The 15,905-nt window shown below is 38.6% G+C and overlaps 4 protein-coding genes and 2 long non-coding RNA genes across 7 annotated transcripts; 3 read left to right on the top strand and 3 right to left on the bottom strand.

The window, feature by feature from the left end:
• The first annotated feature begins 737 nt into the window (after window positions 1–737).
• On the top strand, window positions 738–1,899 carry LOC125563162. Its single transcript, XR_007308174.1, has 2 exons — window positions 738–1,237; window positions 1,378–1,899. It is a non-coding gene; the product is annotated as an uncharacterized LOC125563162 (long non-coding RNA).
• A 1,705-nt stretch (window positions 1,900–3,604) lies between these two features.
• On the bottom strand, window positions 3,605–5,525 carry LOC5505986 (adenosine receptor A3). The gene has a single exon (XM_001626665.3). It carries the CDS (start codon window positions 4,802–4,804, stop codon window positions 3,797–3,799), a length of 1,008 nt encoding a protein of 335 aa, XP_001626715.1. The 5' UTR covers window positions 4,805–5,525; the 3' UTR covers window positions 3,605–3,796.
• A 157-nt stretch (window positions 5,526–5,682) lies between these two features.
• On the bottom strand, window positions 5,683–8,948 carry LOC5505985 (peptidyl-prolyl cis-trans isomerase B). The gene is made up of 4 exons (XM_001626664.3): window positions 8,675–8,948; window positions 7,989–8,082; window positions 7,382–7,566; window positions 5,683–5,972 (listed from the first exon to the last, which is right to left on the bottom strand). The coding sequence occupies exons 1-4, from the start codon at window positions 8,867–8,869 to the stop codon at window positions 5,841–5,843; spliced, it is 606 nt and encodes a 201-aa protein (XP_001626714.2). The 5' UTR covers window positions 8,870–8,948; the 3' UTR covers window positions 5,683–5,840.
• Window positions 5,895–7,773, top strand: LOC125563161. Its single transcript, XR_007308173.1, has 2 exons — window positions 5,895–6,351; window positions 7,360–7,773. It is a non-coding gene; the product is annotated as an uncharacterized LOC125563161 (long non-coding RNA).
• A 1,250-nt stretch (window positions 8,949–10,198) lies between the features above and the next one.
• Window positions 10,199–12,435, bottom strand: LOC5505995 (peptidyl-prolyl cis-trans isomerase B). The gene is made up of 5 exons (XM_001626663.3): window positions 12,204–12,435; window positions 11,822–11,882; window positions 11,619–11,651; window positions 10,890–11,074; window positions 10,199–10,401 (listed from the first exon to the last, which is right to left on the bottom strand). The coding sequence occupies exons 1-5, from the start codon at window positions 12,399–12,401 to the stop codon at window positions 10,267–10,269; spliced, it is 612 nt and encodes a 203-aa protein (XP_001626713.1). The 5' UTR covers window positions 12,402–12,435; the 3' UTR covers window positions 10,199–10,266.
• A 446-nt stretch (window positions 12,436–12,881) lies between these two features.
• On the top strand, window positions 12,882–15,905 carry LOC5505994 (peptidyl-prolyl cis-trans isomerase B). 2 transcript variants are annotated; one of them, XM_032374323.2, is made up of 7 exons: window positions 12,882–13,071; window positions 13,875–13,988; window positions 14,322–14,382; window positions 14,454–14,486; window positions 14,823–15,007; window positions 15,498–15,652; window positions 15,736–15,905. In XM_032374323.2, the coding sequence occupies exons 1-6, from the start codon at window positions 12,916–12,918 to the stop codon at window positions 15,615–15,617; spliced, it is 669 nt and encodes a 222-aa protein (XP_032230214.1). In that variant the 5' UTR covers window positions 12,882–12,915; the 3' UTR covers window positions 15,618–15,652; window positions 15,736–15,905. The 2 variants fall into 2 exon arrangements, with proteins under 2 accessions (XP_032230214.1, XP_001626729.2); XM_001626679.3 differs by lacking the exon at window positions 15,736–15,905 and having other exon boundaries at window positions 12,883–13,071; window positions 15,498–15,719.

The raw sequence follows: 15,905 nt of genomic DNA, 5'->3' as shown, positions 1-15,905 counted from the left end.
TCCTAAAAATATTAATGTTTATTTTTTTGTAACATTTAGGGCGCCTGTCAGGGAATGCGGCGCTTATTCATCCATACTAAAATATGGTGAAGGGTGCTAGAAAATTTATTTCTAATGAGGCTGTCAATACATACTACAGTGTGTTGCCCCAATTACGAACGGTTTTTGCATTTAGCACCATAACTTTTTAGCAATAAATAGAACACTTTTGAAATTTTGCCAGTAACAAGATTGTACGTTAACCTAATAAAATACTTATAATATATATAAATATTTTTTCAAGTTTAGAGTGCTGTGCTCGAAAAGTATGTGTCACTAATTTGCCCGGTCAACTGGCCCCAATTCCAGACACAAACTTCAGGAACGATTTTCGTAACTTATCCCATATATTTCCAATGCTTATAAAATAAGAATAAGAATTTATCTTATTTAGCAAAGCCAACTTTAATTATGTGGCTCTACGAAGAGCATTTTAGCATTTGTATACTTGATAATTGTGCGCTCTAGATCTGAGTCGCAAATTCATCCGTTTTAATCCGTAGACCTTCGTCGAAAAATAAACATGAAATTTGGCATATAACAATAATCTTATTAAGTTTTACTGGTCCAACTTAATAAAAATGCAAAAATCTTTTTTCCACCGAAAGTGGTTTTTGCGATATAAAATGTGCCGTATCAGGCCTAGATATATTAGGGGGGGTGGGGTGGGGTGGGACGATACAAAAACTTCAAGAGAATATTGGGGGCACAGCCACACACCTACTGGTCATTTCCTTAAAATGTTTGAAAATATTGGGGAAGGGGGAAGGGGGGGGGCACATGCCCCTAATGCTACGGCCCTGCAATTCAACTAAATTGATAACCCGTTATTCAAACGCTAAAGGACAAACTCTATACCCCTCTGTAACTATATTTCTTCCTGGAATTGGTGCGATCTCAATGTAATTAAGGTGAAGAGGGATCTTACTAAGACCCTTCATCTGTATGAGTTTGGCTTTATTCGGTTCAATTGCTATCGAATAAAAGCCAATTGTCACGAGTGGTTTTCTGCTAATTTCTTTCTGGAAAATAGTGCGATCTCAATGTAAATAACGTGGATGAAAGATCTTACTAAGACCCTTGATCTATATGAGTTTGGTTTGATTAGGATCAATTGCTATTTAATTAGAGTCAATTGTCACCAGTGGTATTCTGTTAATTTCTTCCTGGAAATTGGTGCGATCTCAATGTAATTAATGTTGATGAGAGATGAGAGACCCTTCATCTGTATGAGTTTGGTTTGATTAGGATTAATTGCTATCGAATTAAAGCCAATTGTCACGAAGGGTTTTCTGTTAATTTCCTTCTGCAAATTGGTGCGGTCTCAATGTAATTAAGGTTGATGAGAGATCTTACTAAGACCCTTCATCTGTGTGAATTTGGTTTGATTAGGATCAATTGCTATTTAATTAGAGTCAATTGTCACCAGTGGTATTCTGTTAATTTCTTCCTGGAAATTAGTGCGATCTCAATGTAATTAACGTTGATGAGAGACCTTACTAAGATCCTTCACCTGTATGAGTTTGGTTTGATTAGGATCAATTGCTATCGAATTAAAGCCAACTGTCACGAGGGGTTTTCTGTTAATTTCCTCCTGGAAATTGGTGCGATCTCAATGTAATTAATGTTGATGAGAGATCTTACTAAGACCCTTCATCTGTATGAGTTTGGTTTGATTAGGATCAATTGCTATCGAATTAAAGCCAATTGTCATGAAGGGTTTTCTGTTAATTTCCTTCTGGAAATTGGTGCGATCTCAATGTAATTAATGTTGATGAGAGATCTTACTAAGACCCTTCATCTGTGTGAATTTGGTTTGATTAGGATCAATTGCTATCGAATAAAAGCCAATTGTCACGAGTGGTATTCTGTTAATTATTTACTGGAAAATGGTGCGATCGTGGAGGAAAGATCTTACCAAGACACAAACAATGTTTCTATTACACTTATAATTTATGCTCAAGCGTTGAGTAAAATTGCACGTATTTTCTCATAAGTGAATTCAAACTGCCCTACAGCCAAATTCGTTGTTGCGCGACCTCCCAGAATCCAAAATTTGCGTGTTAGTCAACCAAACCAAACAATCAAAACCACACGAACCGCCCCCAAAGCTTTTGTCTGACTACGCGCTTTTTCCAAACGAGACAAGGATTTTGGATTCGCCGTGGTCGCGCAACAACGAATTTGGCTGTAACTTATCACCATTAATTATTGTTACGAAAAGTTTTCAAGGCGCTTGTGGTCTTCACGAGTGGTTTTTACAAGTGGTTGTCACCAGTGGTTTTGTCACGAGTGGTTGTCACCAGTTGTTGTCACCAGTGGTAAAAAACGTTTTGACCCCTGCTCAAAAATCTTGAAATTTTAGGAAACCTGGCAACCGATTCGTTCCTACTGATTATCCTAATAACCTAATAATATTGTTTTAGCCGAAAATTGTCGTTTTCTCCAAACGCGGTCACTTCCATATAAGGAAACTAATATATTTCTTATTTGGAAAAACTGCAAAGTTCTTGTAATTTTTTAAGGTTGTCGTACCGCAGGTGCTCCGTAAACTTTATGATTTGTAATCAGAAAAGAAAAACAGTGTCTGTGACCATCTTTAGTCTATTGAGAAAGTCTTTGAAAAGATTCTTCGGTACCAGTCCCCAAAACGACAACGTTTTCTTCAGTATGCAAAGATTTCGTGTGTCATAAAAGCCCACGGAAACCAGTCTTGTGGTGTGAACTAGCTTATAGACTAGATCTTTTCGCGTTATGTTTATTTTTGCGTTTTTCGCGCGCCTCACTTTTGTATATACACAGAAAGACAACCTATATTGCTATAGCTAGGAAAACTCAAATCATCCTCGGGGACCCAGGGCGTCGCGGAGATCGGGCACACACGGAGCGCGCGAGAATTCTCTCTCCCCGAGGATTAACTCAATAATTTCCTGTTGGACTATGATTCGCCTTGTAAAAAATAACAATCTTTACATCGTTTTGCTATTTTTCTCGACTGAGTTCCATCATTTATAGATACAGGTGATGCATTGTCTGTGACTTCAATTAAAACAATCAGCGTCTAAAAATGTTAAATGAACATGACATTTCCAACTTGTTAACCCGAACCCCCGTTAGCTGTTTGCTCTAACCAACTTTTATTTCTACTCAGAGTTCAAGCTAGCGATAGCTTTACTTTGCAGACAAATTTTAAGAATTTTTGAGAGCCAAAACAACGTGGAAATATACGCCCAAAAGCACTTAAGATTATGAACTTTCATAACTGGCGCCGCCAACATTACTATTTATTCAAGTCGGGAAATGATTGCCCTTAAAAGAGTTTAGCGTTGAATCTTCTGTGCTTGGCAACCCTCATTAGCACTTGCTTTAAACGCAGCATTTTAGTATCATTCATTTGAACGAGTTTCAGTGTCCTCATTTGCCTAACGCTTTCTCTTTACGCAAACGGTGTTTAGTTAATGACGCAGTATTGCCATTTAGCAAATGAAAATGTGCTTACATTCACATAAATAATCGTATTCCGCAATAAGAAATGGTAAAAGTAAAACTGTCAAATAAAAATAAACACCTTGTAAAAATTTTTTTTTGGCTTACAACTTATTCAGTACAGTAGTTCCCTACTCATAAGAACCTGAAAATTAAGAACCTGTTTCGCTAAAATCTGGTATCTACACCATTTATATAAGAACCTTAAATAAATGTATAGGAAATTGTCCAAAAATGCTAAGGCTAACACGTTTTTATATGTGGGGAACACCTACTGTGTGATGACACTGGCCGTTGCTTCGCTAAATCGAGTGGCTTCAATGTTAATAGCGATAACGCGATCAGCCCTGCAAGTGATTCTCCGCCAAAGATTCAAACAGGCCTGTCGAACATCCTGCATCTTCCAAATATAGATCAACGGATTGATCGAAGAATTGACCAAGGCTAGTGTGGAAGATGTGTAAAAAAAGGATAAGGTTTTTGGCGTTATGCCGTCGAGTTTAAACAGAAGCATAGAAACCGCGATAGGAGAGTAGAATAAAACAAGCAAAGTCACTATGAGAGCCATTGTTTTCAGCATCTTTTTGTATTTCTTGACGTCGATTCCTTGCACGCGTTGACTTTTTCCCTTGGATTCCAAATTTGCGCAGTGGAGTTTTAGGGTCTTAAATGCCTGAACGTACGAGAATGATATTACAATCAAGCAGAACAAAACCCCAACGGTGAAAACATTCACTAAGTCCCCGTAACTTAAAGTATTAAAGGACACTCCGCCAATAAGCCCAATGCCCCAGACAAGAGCAAGTGAAAGGAAGACTCTACGAGATGTCACGGCCATGCGATAGCGAATCTTCAGACGAATCGCCAAATACCGGTCAACTGATATCACAGTTATTGTAAGAAAAGAAGCCGGACAGAGAGTTCCAGTTAAAAATCTTGCGGGATACAGAACGTCGCAAAACATTCCCAAGTAATTCATGGAAACGGCGTACATCAAACAGGCAAAAAGAGGTTGCGCAAAAAGCCCAACTGCGAAGTCTGTAAGCGCCATGTTTATAAGCATCAAGTGCGAAGGATTTCTTCGCGAAGATAGCCCGGATACTGCTGCAATGATAAATCCGTTCCAAAACGCTGAAAAAAAGGCGGAAACTACGTTGACAACGAAGAAACTAAGAACCCATCGTTCAGATTCTCCATCAGGGTCCTCAAATTTTCTTCGATGGAAATATTCTTGGTAGTAATCTGGGCAAGCGCTGAGGCCTGTGCTGGTTTCATTCATCTTTGCACCCAAGCGTTGTTCCGCGTTATCACGTCCTGATCCGGCACTGTTTTAATCAAACCACAAACCAATAACTTTACCCCATGCTGTAAAAATGCTCTTATTTTCTTAGAATACTATTCGATTGTTCTTATTTTCCTTCCTTGTTTTGAACTTTCTGGAGAAAATATACATTGTCCCGTTATGCAGGATCTAATTGTCACGGTTGTGCGGTTTGTTTGAGAAATTGCCGTAATGTAAGAGGGAAAGGAAGCAGCCAATACTGACCAAGAGCCAATAATAAACACCTGCCTCAAAGCTTGTTTGTTTAAAAATGACACGTGTGAATCGGTAGAAACAGAAATGAGCAGTAGTTACATAACGAATATGGCGAAAATCATCCTTTTCAATATCCATTATATGCCGTGTCTTTTCCTGTACGTGTTTTCATATTTTGGGAATTCCCGATGTCAGGCAGCCAGTATTATTCGCCGCGAAATGTTTGTTTAAACTATATATGATTCTTCTTTTCTTTACTCAAGCATAGAAAACCTAGAGCTGATTTTGTAATTCGGATTACTTTGCATACGTAATCAGAGAGGGACTTTTCCTTGAACACTAACAACGCCGCATGATCAAAGAACTGTTCTTTCGATAATTCTGCTCATTAAGAGGAGAATCAAATTTAGATAGTATTATTCCTTTACTGATTAACTTACTTTTGTATGTCACACACCTCAGAGTATAATTTGACAGTGTTCTATTTATGGGGTAGAATAATAAAGAAGCCCCATATGAAACGTAGCCCTTGAATGGTTTGAAAGGAAATTCATCAAATGTTGTTTGTACAAGCGTAACGGGCATTAATGGGTTGTTTTTCGAGCTAAAAAGGCTTTTAGTTTGCTTAGCGTTTTATTTCAAAATGCTATTTTTGTCTGAGCTTTTTAAATACTTCACATCTCAATATTCTTCTCTATTTTTCTCATTCAAACAAGGCCTATAAATCCTCTTTTGTGGATGTCTTGTTGTGTTTGTTCACTTGCTAATCACGTGGTCTTCAAACAACAGCATCCTTAGCGACTTCGTAAGGAGATTCTATTGGAATGCTGCCAATACCAGTAATTTTTACTTCGTCTAGAGGCTTGTCATGAGTGTCAACTCTGGTGTTCTCGATTCTTCGGACGACGTCCTGCAGGAAAAAAAGCATTAATTTAGACGAAGAAAACTCGGCGCCCGAGCTGCGTTTACTAAGAGCTTCATTTGCTGGAATAAGCACACCACACGACGTCCTGCAGGAAAAAAAGCATTAAGTTAGACGAAGAAAATTCGGCACCCGAGCTGCGTTTGCTAAAAGCTTCATTTTCAGGCATCCACACACGAAGCAAGTAGCCTCTCTATTTCCGCTGCCATTAGTGTCAAGAGCAAACTTGAGATAATGCACTATCTATGTATCATAATGTGTCAATCCTCGGGCTTTCTTTCGTCTCCGCGTACTCCCGCTTCCAGTCTCCGCGTCGCCCTGTGTCCCCGAGGATGTAAAATGGCATGCTTGTTACAGGGTTTGTTAGGTAAGAAGTAAAGAAATCCTGGTTTTTTATAAAAATCCAATCACGCCGCCATTCTTACGCTCCGCACGATACTAAGATAAAAGAGAGTAACAGAGGTATACACTCAATAAGCTAAAATGTTGATTGAGCACTGCACAATCAGTTTGATGTTTGATGATCAAATAAAACTTTAACCGTTTTAAACGTTAAAACTTTAAAAGGTTTCTTCGCAAATGGGTCGTTTAATTTTTCAAATGATGATAAGGGATGGTGGATCGACATTTCCTAAATCTATGAAAATTAAAGATGTTCCTCAGACTGACTGTGCAGTCCAAGGTGGACCGCATTTTTCACAAGCTTAATGCTAGGTCGATAGGGCTTTCCCTCCCTGACAGGCGCATCCCCTCCCTGACAGGCGCGTACTCAAGGGGATGCGCAGGGTGTGCGCGCACCTGAATGCATACATGACCGATACACCAAAAAAATACCAGTGGTACTATGGATCCTATGCTGAGTTTTTTTCTAGACACGCCCCTGATATGAGGCAGTCACTGGTTGCGGAAATTTGGCTAATGAGATGACTTGTCTGATTATCTAAGATAATTATTTTGCATTTTTCCATTGATTATACTTCCAAATAGCTATGGGCTCACGTACAATTTGCAAAGTGTTGGAATGTCGATTAACCGATATAGGCTATTGTTTACATTTGAAAATACATCGGTCTGTTTGTAATGCCTGGTGCACACTAGTGACATAACGACGCGCGTAGTCAACCAAACCATCCCATTAAAAAAAATGACTGCGCGTTTTTTTTTTTTTAAATAGGACACTAATAATCATGCTGGAAGGGCACGAAACTTCGAACTCGTAATGCGCAAGAGGGCGCGCACTCTTATGTTCATATGTTCAAGCGTGAATGGTACGACATAAGCCCAACATAACGACACATTTATGTCATTCTATTTATGGCTAAACAGAGTGCGATACTGTTTCAAAGACTTTTAATCTTTCAAAATATCTGCTTAGATTAGCCTATGGAACCACTGACCATTCCTTCGAGAACCTTCCCGAAGCACGTGTGACTGCCATCGAGCCACGAAGTCTTGATCGTAGTAATGTAGAACTGGGAACCGTTCGTGTTCTTGCCGGCGTTCGCCATGCACAACCAGCCAGGACCATAGTGCTTCAGGTTGAAGTTCTCGTCGTCGAAATATTTACCATAGATGCTATATCCTGATGACAAGGCAACCTATCAGAGACTGGTCGAAGGTTTTAAAAGGAAAGATCAGAAGGGAAGTTAATAACGCATTTTAAAAGGGGCAGCATCATCAGCTACGCATCTAGTATAAGCATGCGGTATCATGCTTTTCTTGGGACATACATAGTGAAACCTCTTTCAGTCAGATGACAAAGAGAATAAACTTCTGTGTGTTTTTTTTTTTCAGACTAGGTTCCGTTTTTTTCTCAAATGGCAGGTATTAAAGCAAACTTTGGCCAGCGAAAAAAAAAAATAATGACAAATTAATTCCTTGGGTAGTAAGTAGCTGGCTCTCCGGAGTTTCGGGATCCCTCCTTCCACAGGAATTCCGAAACCCCGGAGAGCCGGCTAGCAGGCAAGGTAGTGAGTGCCATGGATGCCTTTTTGTTCGACTTACCCCCAGTTCCATCTTTGTTCGTGAAATCACCTCCCTGGATCATGAAGTTTTTAATGACGCGATGGAATATCGAATCTTTGTAGCCAAAGCCTTGCTGTACGAGAAAGACAAAGATATTATTCCAGAAACAAAGTCACACGGTGGGTGAAAGACGATGGGTCTCCCTATAGCCCAATCCAGCCTCCGAAGGAAGGGCAAAATACTGATTTAAAAAATACTTTTTCCAGTCTTACTTATCAATTTGAAAATCCTGTTGTTAAAATTGATAAACCGTAATTGCTGGAATGAGTGCCGGGACGCTTATTTGATTTTTCATGTCCATTGCGAGGCGCTTATTCGGGTAAGGCGCTTATTTATATGTTTCCTCTTAGGCGAGTGCGGTACTTCATATTATTTAACTTACTAAAAATATAGATAAAAGCCCTCTACGCGAACAACGATTTCTTACAATTCGATTAATTTAGTTCAGTTTGAATTAGAAACAATTTTCTTGCATTTCTGTCATTTTTTTTTTTTTTGTTCAGTTAATTCTTTAAGCGGACATCTATTGTTTAAATATTACTAAATACAGTGGTTTTGGATTGACATCAGCTGTCAGGTCTGTTTACGGGGATGCTCCGTTATCGGATGCTCGAGGATCCAGCCTTTTTATTTAATTCTTTTTTGACAATCATCCTTTCACAAACCTCTTTATCGGCGAGAGCCACAAAGTTAGCCACTGTCTTCGGCGCCGTGTCACCAAACAAGCCAAGAATAACCCTTCCAGCCGGCTGGCCCCCGATACTGACGTCCATCCAGACCTTCTTGGTCACCGAGGCGGTCGTTTCAGTGTCGGCGTTGACAAACGCCACAAATACAAGGAAAGCGGCTACAAAAATCATGGTTATCTACGTTTATCCTAAACGCTCTAAAGCTACGGCGAGGAAATTGAAAGGTAATGTTATGGTATCAAGGAGCCGGTTGTATTAATATTTAATACCACGTGACCAGTGAACCTTTTTTTTTTACTGGTAAATGATTCGAAAAAGATGGAACGGAATAAAATGGATAGGAGATTCTGTTAGAAAATCAAGGATGCTATATATTATCAAGTTCAAGTCGTGCAAAACAGGATTTTTTCTTCTCGTTAAGCTGTGTGTTCTGGCAATAGCTGCTGTTGTAAATTGAACGCGTGTTAATCACCCGGTACCTGCTGATAGAAAATGTCGCGCAGACTCGATGGGTGTCGTTTGAGAGACATTTGTTGAGCCGAAAAGGTACAAAAAGCGCATGCGCAAAATAGCAGTTTTGGTCCCAGGTCCCCACCTCCTATGCGCAGGTTGTTCCCGGAGATTTGTACCCAGTCCCCTTTTACGCATTACGAGTTCGAAATTTCGTGCCCTTCCAGCATGATTATTAGTGTCTTATTAAAAAAAAAAACACGCAGTCAATTTTTTTAATGGGGTGGTTTGGTTGACTACGCGCTATTCCCAAACACGACAGGAATTTGTATTCTGGGCGGTCGCACAACAACAAATTCGGATATAATTTTTTTTCCTTTATTTTCTTGTAGTTTGCGCAGCCGTTCTATATTTTGTCGGTAACGCAAATACTTGTTGGGTAACGCAAGGACTTGTTCGGTAACGCAAGGAGTTCAAATTTATAATCGTAGATACTATGATCTAACAAATATATCTCATCCCTGCATGTCTCTAATAGATCCCCAAGTGGCGCCATAGCGCGTTATCAACAAAAAAAGTACGCTAGAGACGAAGTCGATTAACAGCAAGTGCATATACACCGGGCATGGGGGGGGTGCATTGTGTGCGCGCACCTGTAGCAGAATGACTCGAATGCCACTCTAAACATTCTCTACCAACCATTCACATCCCAGAATGATATATAAAAAAACGCGCCCTAAGATGATACAGTGTTGAGTGATCTCTGGACTCTCGAGCCTATAGACAGTGGTCGCTTTATAGGTGTTCCACTGTAGCTTTTCACGATTTTATCATTTTAAAAGCTATTAGTTAGATAAAACCATCCCCACGCAACACAGGCACTAGGAGTTTCCCCACAGGGAGTTTTTCCATGTCTTTTCTGATTTTCATGCAAGAGGCAAGTGAAATTTTGGTAGCAAAATTACATGCAGGGTTGGTCCATTCCATTTCTATTAATGCAATTAAGTAGATGATCAAACCAACAAAAAATAGCCTAGAGATTAGCAAATATGCCAGCCAAATGTTGTGTATTTATTTAGAAATCTCACACAAAGTAGAAAAATAACAACTAAGCCTGTCTATTCTGTTGCCTCATCCTGAGAGACAGAGAAAGGTTTGTCCACAGTTAGAGAACCAGAATCAGCAACCTTGACTTCCTTGACGGGCCGGTCACCATGATCTGTCTTGCTTTTCTCAATCTTTCTTACCACATCCTGTAATAGATGGCCAATATTTTAGAACTGGCTCATACTCAAGGGGGGTAAGCAACCATGAATCACAGATTAAACATTCACATTTTTACAGATCACAGAGCCACAAAGCCATAACCATAATGAAAATGCAATAAAATATGTTCTTTTGAATGGTATACAGTATGGACCAAATAAATAGGATTTCATGAATCACAATCAAAATATCCTTAATTTCACAAACCACCAAGCAAGTTTGGGTATAATCACGGATCATGGAGGACCCCTTCTCCCTGTTGAATCTATAGATTATCTTAATTTAATTTGAAAGCAGATGCTTTGAAAACTGGGATCTACAATAAATTTGATTTTCACATTATTGTGTGCCTCTATTGCTCATCAGGTTAGATAAAAAATAAATAATATTTTTTTTAAATGATAGCTTGAATTGATCCTTGTGTTCTTTGAGTATTATATATTCATAAAAACATATTTTCTAAATACATTCTTACCATTCCCTTAAGAACTTTTCCAAATACTACATGGCGCCCATCAAGCCAGGGAGTTTTGACAGTCGTAATAAAGAACTGAGAGCCATTGGTGTCTTTACCGGCATTTGCCATACTGAGCCATCCGGCCCCATAATGCTGAAGCTTAAAGTTCTCATCAGCAAACTTCTGGCCATAGATACTTTTGCCTAGAGTAGAAAAATAAAAAGTAAGTTTAATTTGGGAAGCTACAGTAACCAAGTAATTGTGATGGTTTCAAGGGGATTCCTCCCCACCCAAGATTTTTTTAGATTTATAAAATGTAAATATCTGTAATTATATGTGGCAAACAAATAAAATTAAATGAGAAGGGAGGAAAACCGGTTTCAGAGCAGGCAGTGGAGATTGATTAGCAGGGGGTGGAAATAATTAGATTTTATTATTTCAAATAAAACTAAAATCTACTTTAAAAAAAAAAAAACGGCGCTTGGTGGAAAATAGCTGGCGCTTCTGCAGGAGCCTAATGAAACCCTTGGGAGAAAAAAAAAAACCTTGGGGCAAAGGCAAGACCAATTTGCTCAACTGCACATTGGAATCCGAAATAATTCAGAACTCAGTCGTAAGACACACAGGCTCTACAAAGCACTGTTATGCACCTTGTGTCACCCATACTCCTAGAATGAGTTGGTTATTGATTATTGCTGAATCAAAACTCAAGTATATACAGTATGTTTATCTCTTTTTGGATTTTACCTCCAGTTCCATCTCCTTTCGTGAAATCACCACCTATAAAATAGAAAACAAAATCATGTTGAGTGGAAAATGAGAATGGGGTGAAGGGGGTTTGGAGGATAAGGTTTTGAATGATTGGATTTTTAGGAATACCATACTTAATGCATTGTTAACCTCGCAACTTAGAAGGCATAAAAATGCAGTCAAATATAAATATTGCTTACCTTGAATCATAAAATCTTGAATGACCCTATGAAAGATGCTATTCTTGTAGCCAAATCCTTTCTGAGATTCAATGGTACAACAATAATAAGTGTCAAAATAGCGAAAATTAGTGCCAATAAGTGACTCGACTAAACGTGTTGCCAATAAGTAATAGGTTTTGATGATGACTGCACGTTAGAAGGGAAGTAATAATAAATTAACTGACGGTATTTTTCATTTTTTTATAAAAGTATAAATAAGAAAGAACATAAAGCTGACGCTAAAGCGCATTTTTCTTCTCAAAGTATCCTCTCTTGCTTCCTTTTTCAGCATTAGGTCAGATAAAAAACAAGAACGTTCGATAAAAGTCGATCACGTGGCGAAGTGTAAAAAGAATCTTACCTCGCCGGTAGCAAGCTGGAAGAAGTTCTCTGCAGTTTTTGGCACGGCCTTACCAAAAAGCCCGATTTCAATACGACCAGCCTTCTCTCCGCCGATTGTGATGTCAAAAAATACTTTCTTGGTGACAATAGGGTCTTTTGCTGCACTAGAAGCTAGGAAAAACAGCGAAATCACGGAAAAGATTGCAAAGGCCGCCATTTTGGTCACTTGTGTGGGAAAGAAAGAAAGCCGCTGTCTGGCTTTGAATAGTCCCAGAATGAAGGCCTCTCAACCAATCAAAATCCGAAAAAATATCAGAGTTGACCAATGAGAGACAGACACGCAAAATGGCTTCCAGTCTCTGTTTCAAAATGTTTCTTTTTATTTAGAATTATTTCTCAAACAACACGCACCCGAATTCCCCAAAATAGAATAAAAAAATCATCTGAATTCTTGCTGAGAAATCAAACTACTTTATTAACATACTAAGTTGTTGTAAACTGATAAAATACTACTCTTTTGATTTCCCATAATCAATTTTCGATTAAAAACGTTAAGATAAAGTATCCAATTCGCTTGTTCTCATTCAACTTGTTTTTCTTTGTATTTTCCCTTCCAAATAATTCTATTTCCTGTTTGTAAAATGACAGGCTTTTCCGGTTGAGATGCATGACGGTATAGAAGATCAAGAACGCCTGGTTCTTTTTTGCAACTCCAACAAAACTCGGGATATATGGTTTCAAGGCGTTTTTTAGCGTCTGGAGCTTTCCTAAGAACCATGAAAGCTGTAGTGATTATCGGCACTATCTTCGGCGCCGTCCTTTTTCTCCTCTGGCCTCAAGAAACAGAAGCAAAGAAGACAAATAAGGGGCCTTTAGTCACAGACAAGGTATGTTATACACGTAATGGCACAGAACATGCAAATGGAACAGAGCCCATTATAGTCTGAGGAGTTCTCCAAGATTACAACGATTTTATATCTTTAAGGTTTTTAGGGAATTTATTTATTCTCTTAGAAGGTTGTTTGATCTCGATCAAAGCAAAATCGGAGCAATTTATACATTAGACGTGTTTCGTTTGCATAACACAATCAACATCAACATGATTCTTTAGTCAAAACCTCCCAGGGAAAGACACGTGTACAGCATGTACTGAAGCATCTTGCTAGGCATTGTATCGTGATTTTTGCAATATTTGTGTAACGATCGCGAGGCGATCATATCTATTATTGATGGAGTTTAGCCTAACAGCATGATTAGTTATGAGCTTTAGTAATATAGTCTTCCACATTAATTGAGGTATGTTACAAGAATGTACTAAATCTCAAATTTTTTTTTACCAATTTTTTCTTTTAGTGAAAAAATATTTTATTGAAGTTATAGATATTTCTGTAAACTGGAAGAAATATCGGGGGACTAATAGGTTTTTGGATGCATGGCAAGTCTGGAAAATATATTTATGCCAGCCCCCTTGTCCAGATATACCTCAGATAGAGAGGGTACCCCCGAAAGTGAAGTCCTCTGCCAGTCAGCATTGAAACCATGGGGAGGGGATAAAATTGGTGGGATGAGAGAGTTATGACTTTTTAATTTGCCTGTGCATGATCTGTGATTCACAAAAAATGATCTCCCTAGAAGTTATTTGTTCTGGATTGTATTCTCTGTTTTTTTTAAAATGATGCATTTTCACTAGATTTACTTTGATGTGAGCATTGGTGGTGATAAGATTGGCCGCATTGTCTTTGGAATTTTTGGAAAGACTGTTCCAAAAACCGCAAAGAACTTCAAACTTCTTGCTACGGGTGAGGTAAGGAGACTGGTAACGATTTCATGTGAAAATAAACAGTTTTCTGCAGGTGTTTTGATTGATAAAAATAAGTGTGTAAAAGATATTTTAAAGCACTGCTCATGATATTTGATCCAGGGAAGTTGTGGGAGGGAAGGGGAAGTTACTTTCCCCTTTCAAATTGTAAAAAGAAAACAGCAATACTTAATCTGATCCAAGAAAACAACCAATACTGTTGAAGTACCTCACCCACTTCAATTTGTTTTCTGGACAAAATACCCCCAATATTTTTTTGCTTCCTCTGTCTGTGACAAAGCCTCTATTTGATCCATGTGAACATTTGTTTCTTTTCAGAAAGGTTATGGCTACAAAGGGAGTATTTTTCACAGAATTATAAAAGATTTTATGATCCAAGGTGTGTATTATTTAGTGGAAGTTATCAACTGTTATCAAAACCTTTTAAAAAATAAAACTATTTTTTGGTAGGTGGAGATTTCATCAACAAAGATGGTACTGGAGGTAAGCATTCTATATTTCTCATATTATTTCATTAACCTCCCCATTTTTTCGATACCTATTTATTGTTTTTTAACTATGGTAGAACCCCATTTCCCAATTTCCCCTAACTGTTTTCATTTTTCTCGAGCGAGGAGGGAGCTAATTGTCAGAGCTATTCTATAATTTACTTTGTTTTTTACTTACTTGTGCAAACCTAAAAATGGTTACAAGTCTCACACTGCAAAAGCCCAATGACTCTAGATTTTATAGAAGAAGTTTTGATATTATATGAAAGTCAATTGAAGTAAGAATATCCCTAAAAGTTCAAGATTGCTCAACTAAATTATTCTTCATTAGGACGTAGTATATATGGTGACAGATTTGATGACGAGAACTTCAAACTGAAGCACTATGGCCCAGGATGGCTTAGCATGGCAAATGCTGGCAAAGACACCAATGGCTCTCAGTTCTTCATCACAACTGTCAAGACCTCCTGGCTGGATGGCAAACATGTGGTCTTTGGAAAAGTTCTGGAGGGGATGGTAAGCCATTGTTCTGGACATCTTATGTTTGGATAATAATGAAACCAGTAGTCAATTTTCTGTGTGATATAATGGTTTAAGGGCCCGTCTCATAAGTTTTCTGTAGGCTATGGTACACTCGACAATCTCTTATAAGAGAAAAGATGAAGGGGAGTGTGGAGTATCCCATTTTAATATTTGCAGTTCACTTGGTCATCCACCTGACAAATTGAGATATTATATTGACTTTGGGCTTAAAATGCTGTTTTGTAGGACATCTATTTTGGGAGTTTTAAAAGTGTAAACATTTTCTTGGAAATGCCAACATACACTGTATCTAACCCCAAAATATTGGTTTTAGCTAGCACGCCTCCCTCATTCTTTCTTATTTTTTTATTTTGAGCCCTATAGCTTTATTGTACCTCTATGCCCTGAGAGCAAGAGAAAGGTAGAGCTGTGTTCATAGGTATTGTTTAGTGTTGAGATTCTGATTGTTTTTCTTTTCTTTCAGGATGTTGTTCGTAAACTTGAGAATGTGAATGTCAAAGGGAGCACGCCTGTCAAAACATGTATGATTGATGATAGTGGCACACTACCTCTAGACAAGCCCTTCAATGTGGAGAAGTCCTAGGAGAAATGAACTCTGTTGGATTCATCAAAAACGAGGTTTTGTTCAGTAAAGGTGTAATGTAATTTATATTGCATTTTATATAATAAAATACATCTTCTGTAATCCCTGTCTGTTGCAGCCGGGTGCTTAGCTAGCCCCCTGGCCAACCTGCACACCTCGTGCTCAAATGGGGAGGATCTGGGACCGACACAGAAAGCGGCTGCAAAGGAGGCTAGGTGCCTAGCAAGTGTGCTGGTTGACCAGATTTTACACAATTTCACAAAATATCTAAACCTGCGACCCCCCCCC

This window comes from Nematostella vectensis, chromosome 5 (genome assembly GCF_932526225.1).
Source record: "Nematostella vectensis chromosome 5, jaNemVect1.1, whole genome shotgun sequence".
In the NCBI taxonomy this organism is placed as follows: Eukaryota; Metazoa; Cnidaria; class Anthozoa; order Actiniaria; family Edwardsiidae; genus Nematostella; species Nematostella vectensis.
The sequence above is the reverse complement of the archived record's forward strand: the minus strand, read 5'-3'. Positions and strand labels throughout refer to the sequence as shown.

What these genes read in the sequence shown, in the direction of transcription:
- LOC5505985 (XM_001626664.3), bottom strand. Translation starts at nt 8,869, where the DNA reads ATGATTTTTGTAGCCGCTTTCCTTGTATTTGTGGCGTTTGTCAACGCC. An exon ending in TGGCTCTCGCCGATAAAGAG is followed by an intron (nt 8,083 to 8,674) that starts GTTTGTGAAAGG and finishes TTTCTCGTACAG; the next exon opens with CAAGGCTTTGGCTACAAAGA. An exon ending in GGAAGGTTCTCGAAGGAATG is followed by an intron (nt 5,973 to 7,381) that starts GTCAGTGGTTCC and finishes TTTTTCCTGCAG; the next exon opens with GACGTCGTCCGAAGAATCGA.
- LOC5505995 (XM_001626663.3), bottom strand. Translation starts at nt 12,401, where the DNA reads ATGGCGGCCTTTGCAATCTTTTCCGTGATTTCGCTGTTTTTCCTAGCT. An exon ending in TCCAGCTTGCTACCGGCGAG is followed by an intron (nt 11,883 to 12,203) that starts GTAAGATTCTTT and finishes ATTGAATCTCAG; the next exon opens with AAAGGATTTGGCTACAAGAA. An exon ending in GAAAGGAGATGGAACTGGAG is followed by an intron (nt 11,075 to 11,618) that starts GTAAAATCCAAA and finishes TTTCTACTCTAG; the next exon opens with GCAAAAGTATCTATGGCCAG.
- LOC5505994 (XM_032374323.2), top strand. Translation starts at nt 12,916, where the DNA reads ATGGTTTCAAGGCGTTTTTTAGCGTCTGGAGCTTTCCTAAGAACCATG. An exon ending in AAAAGATTTTATGATCCAAG is followed by an intron (nt 14,383 to 14,453) that starts GTGTGTATTATT and finishes ATTTTTTGGTAG; the next exon opens with GTGGAGATTTCATCAACAAA. An exon ending in CAACAAAGATGGTACTGGAG is followed by an intron (nt 14,487 to 14,822) that starts GTAAGCATTCTA and finishes ATTCTTCATTAG; the next exon opens with GACGTAGTATATATGGTGAC.
- LOC5505986 (XM_001626665.3), bottom strand. Translation starts at nt 4,804, where the DNA reads ATGAATGAAACCAGCACAGGCCTCAGCGCTTGCCCAGATTACTACCAA.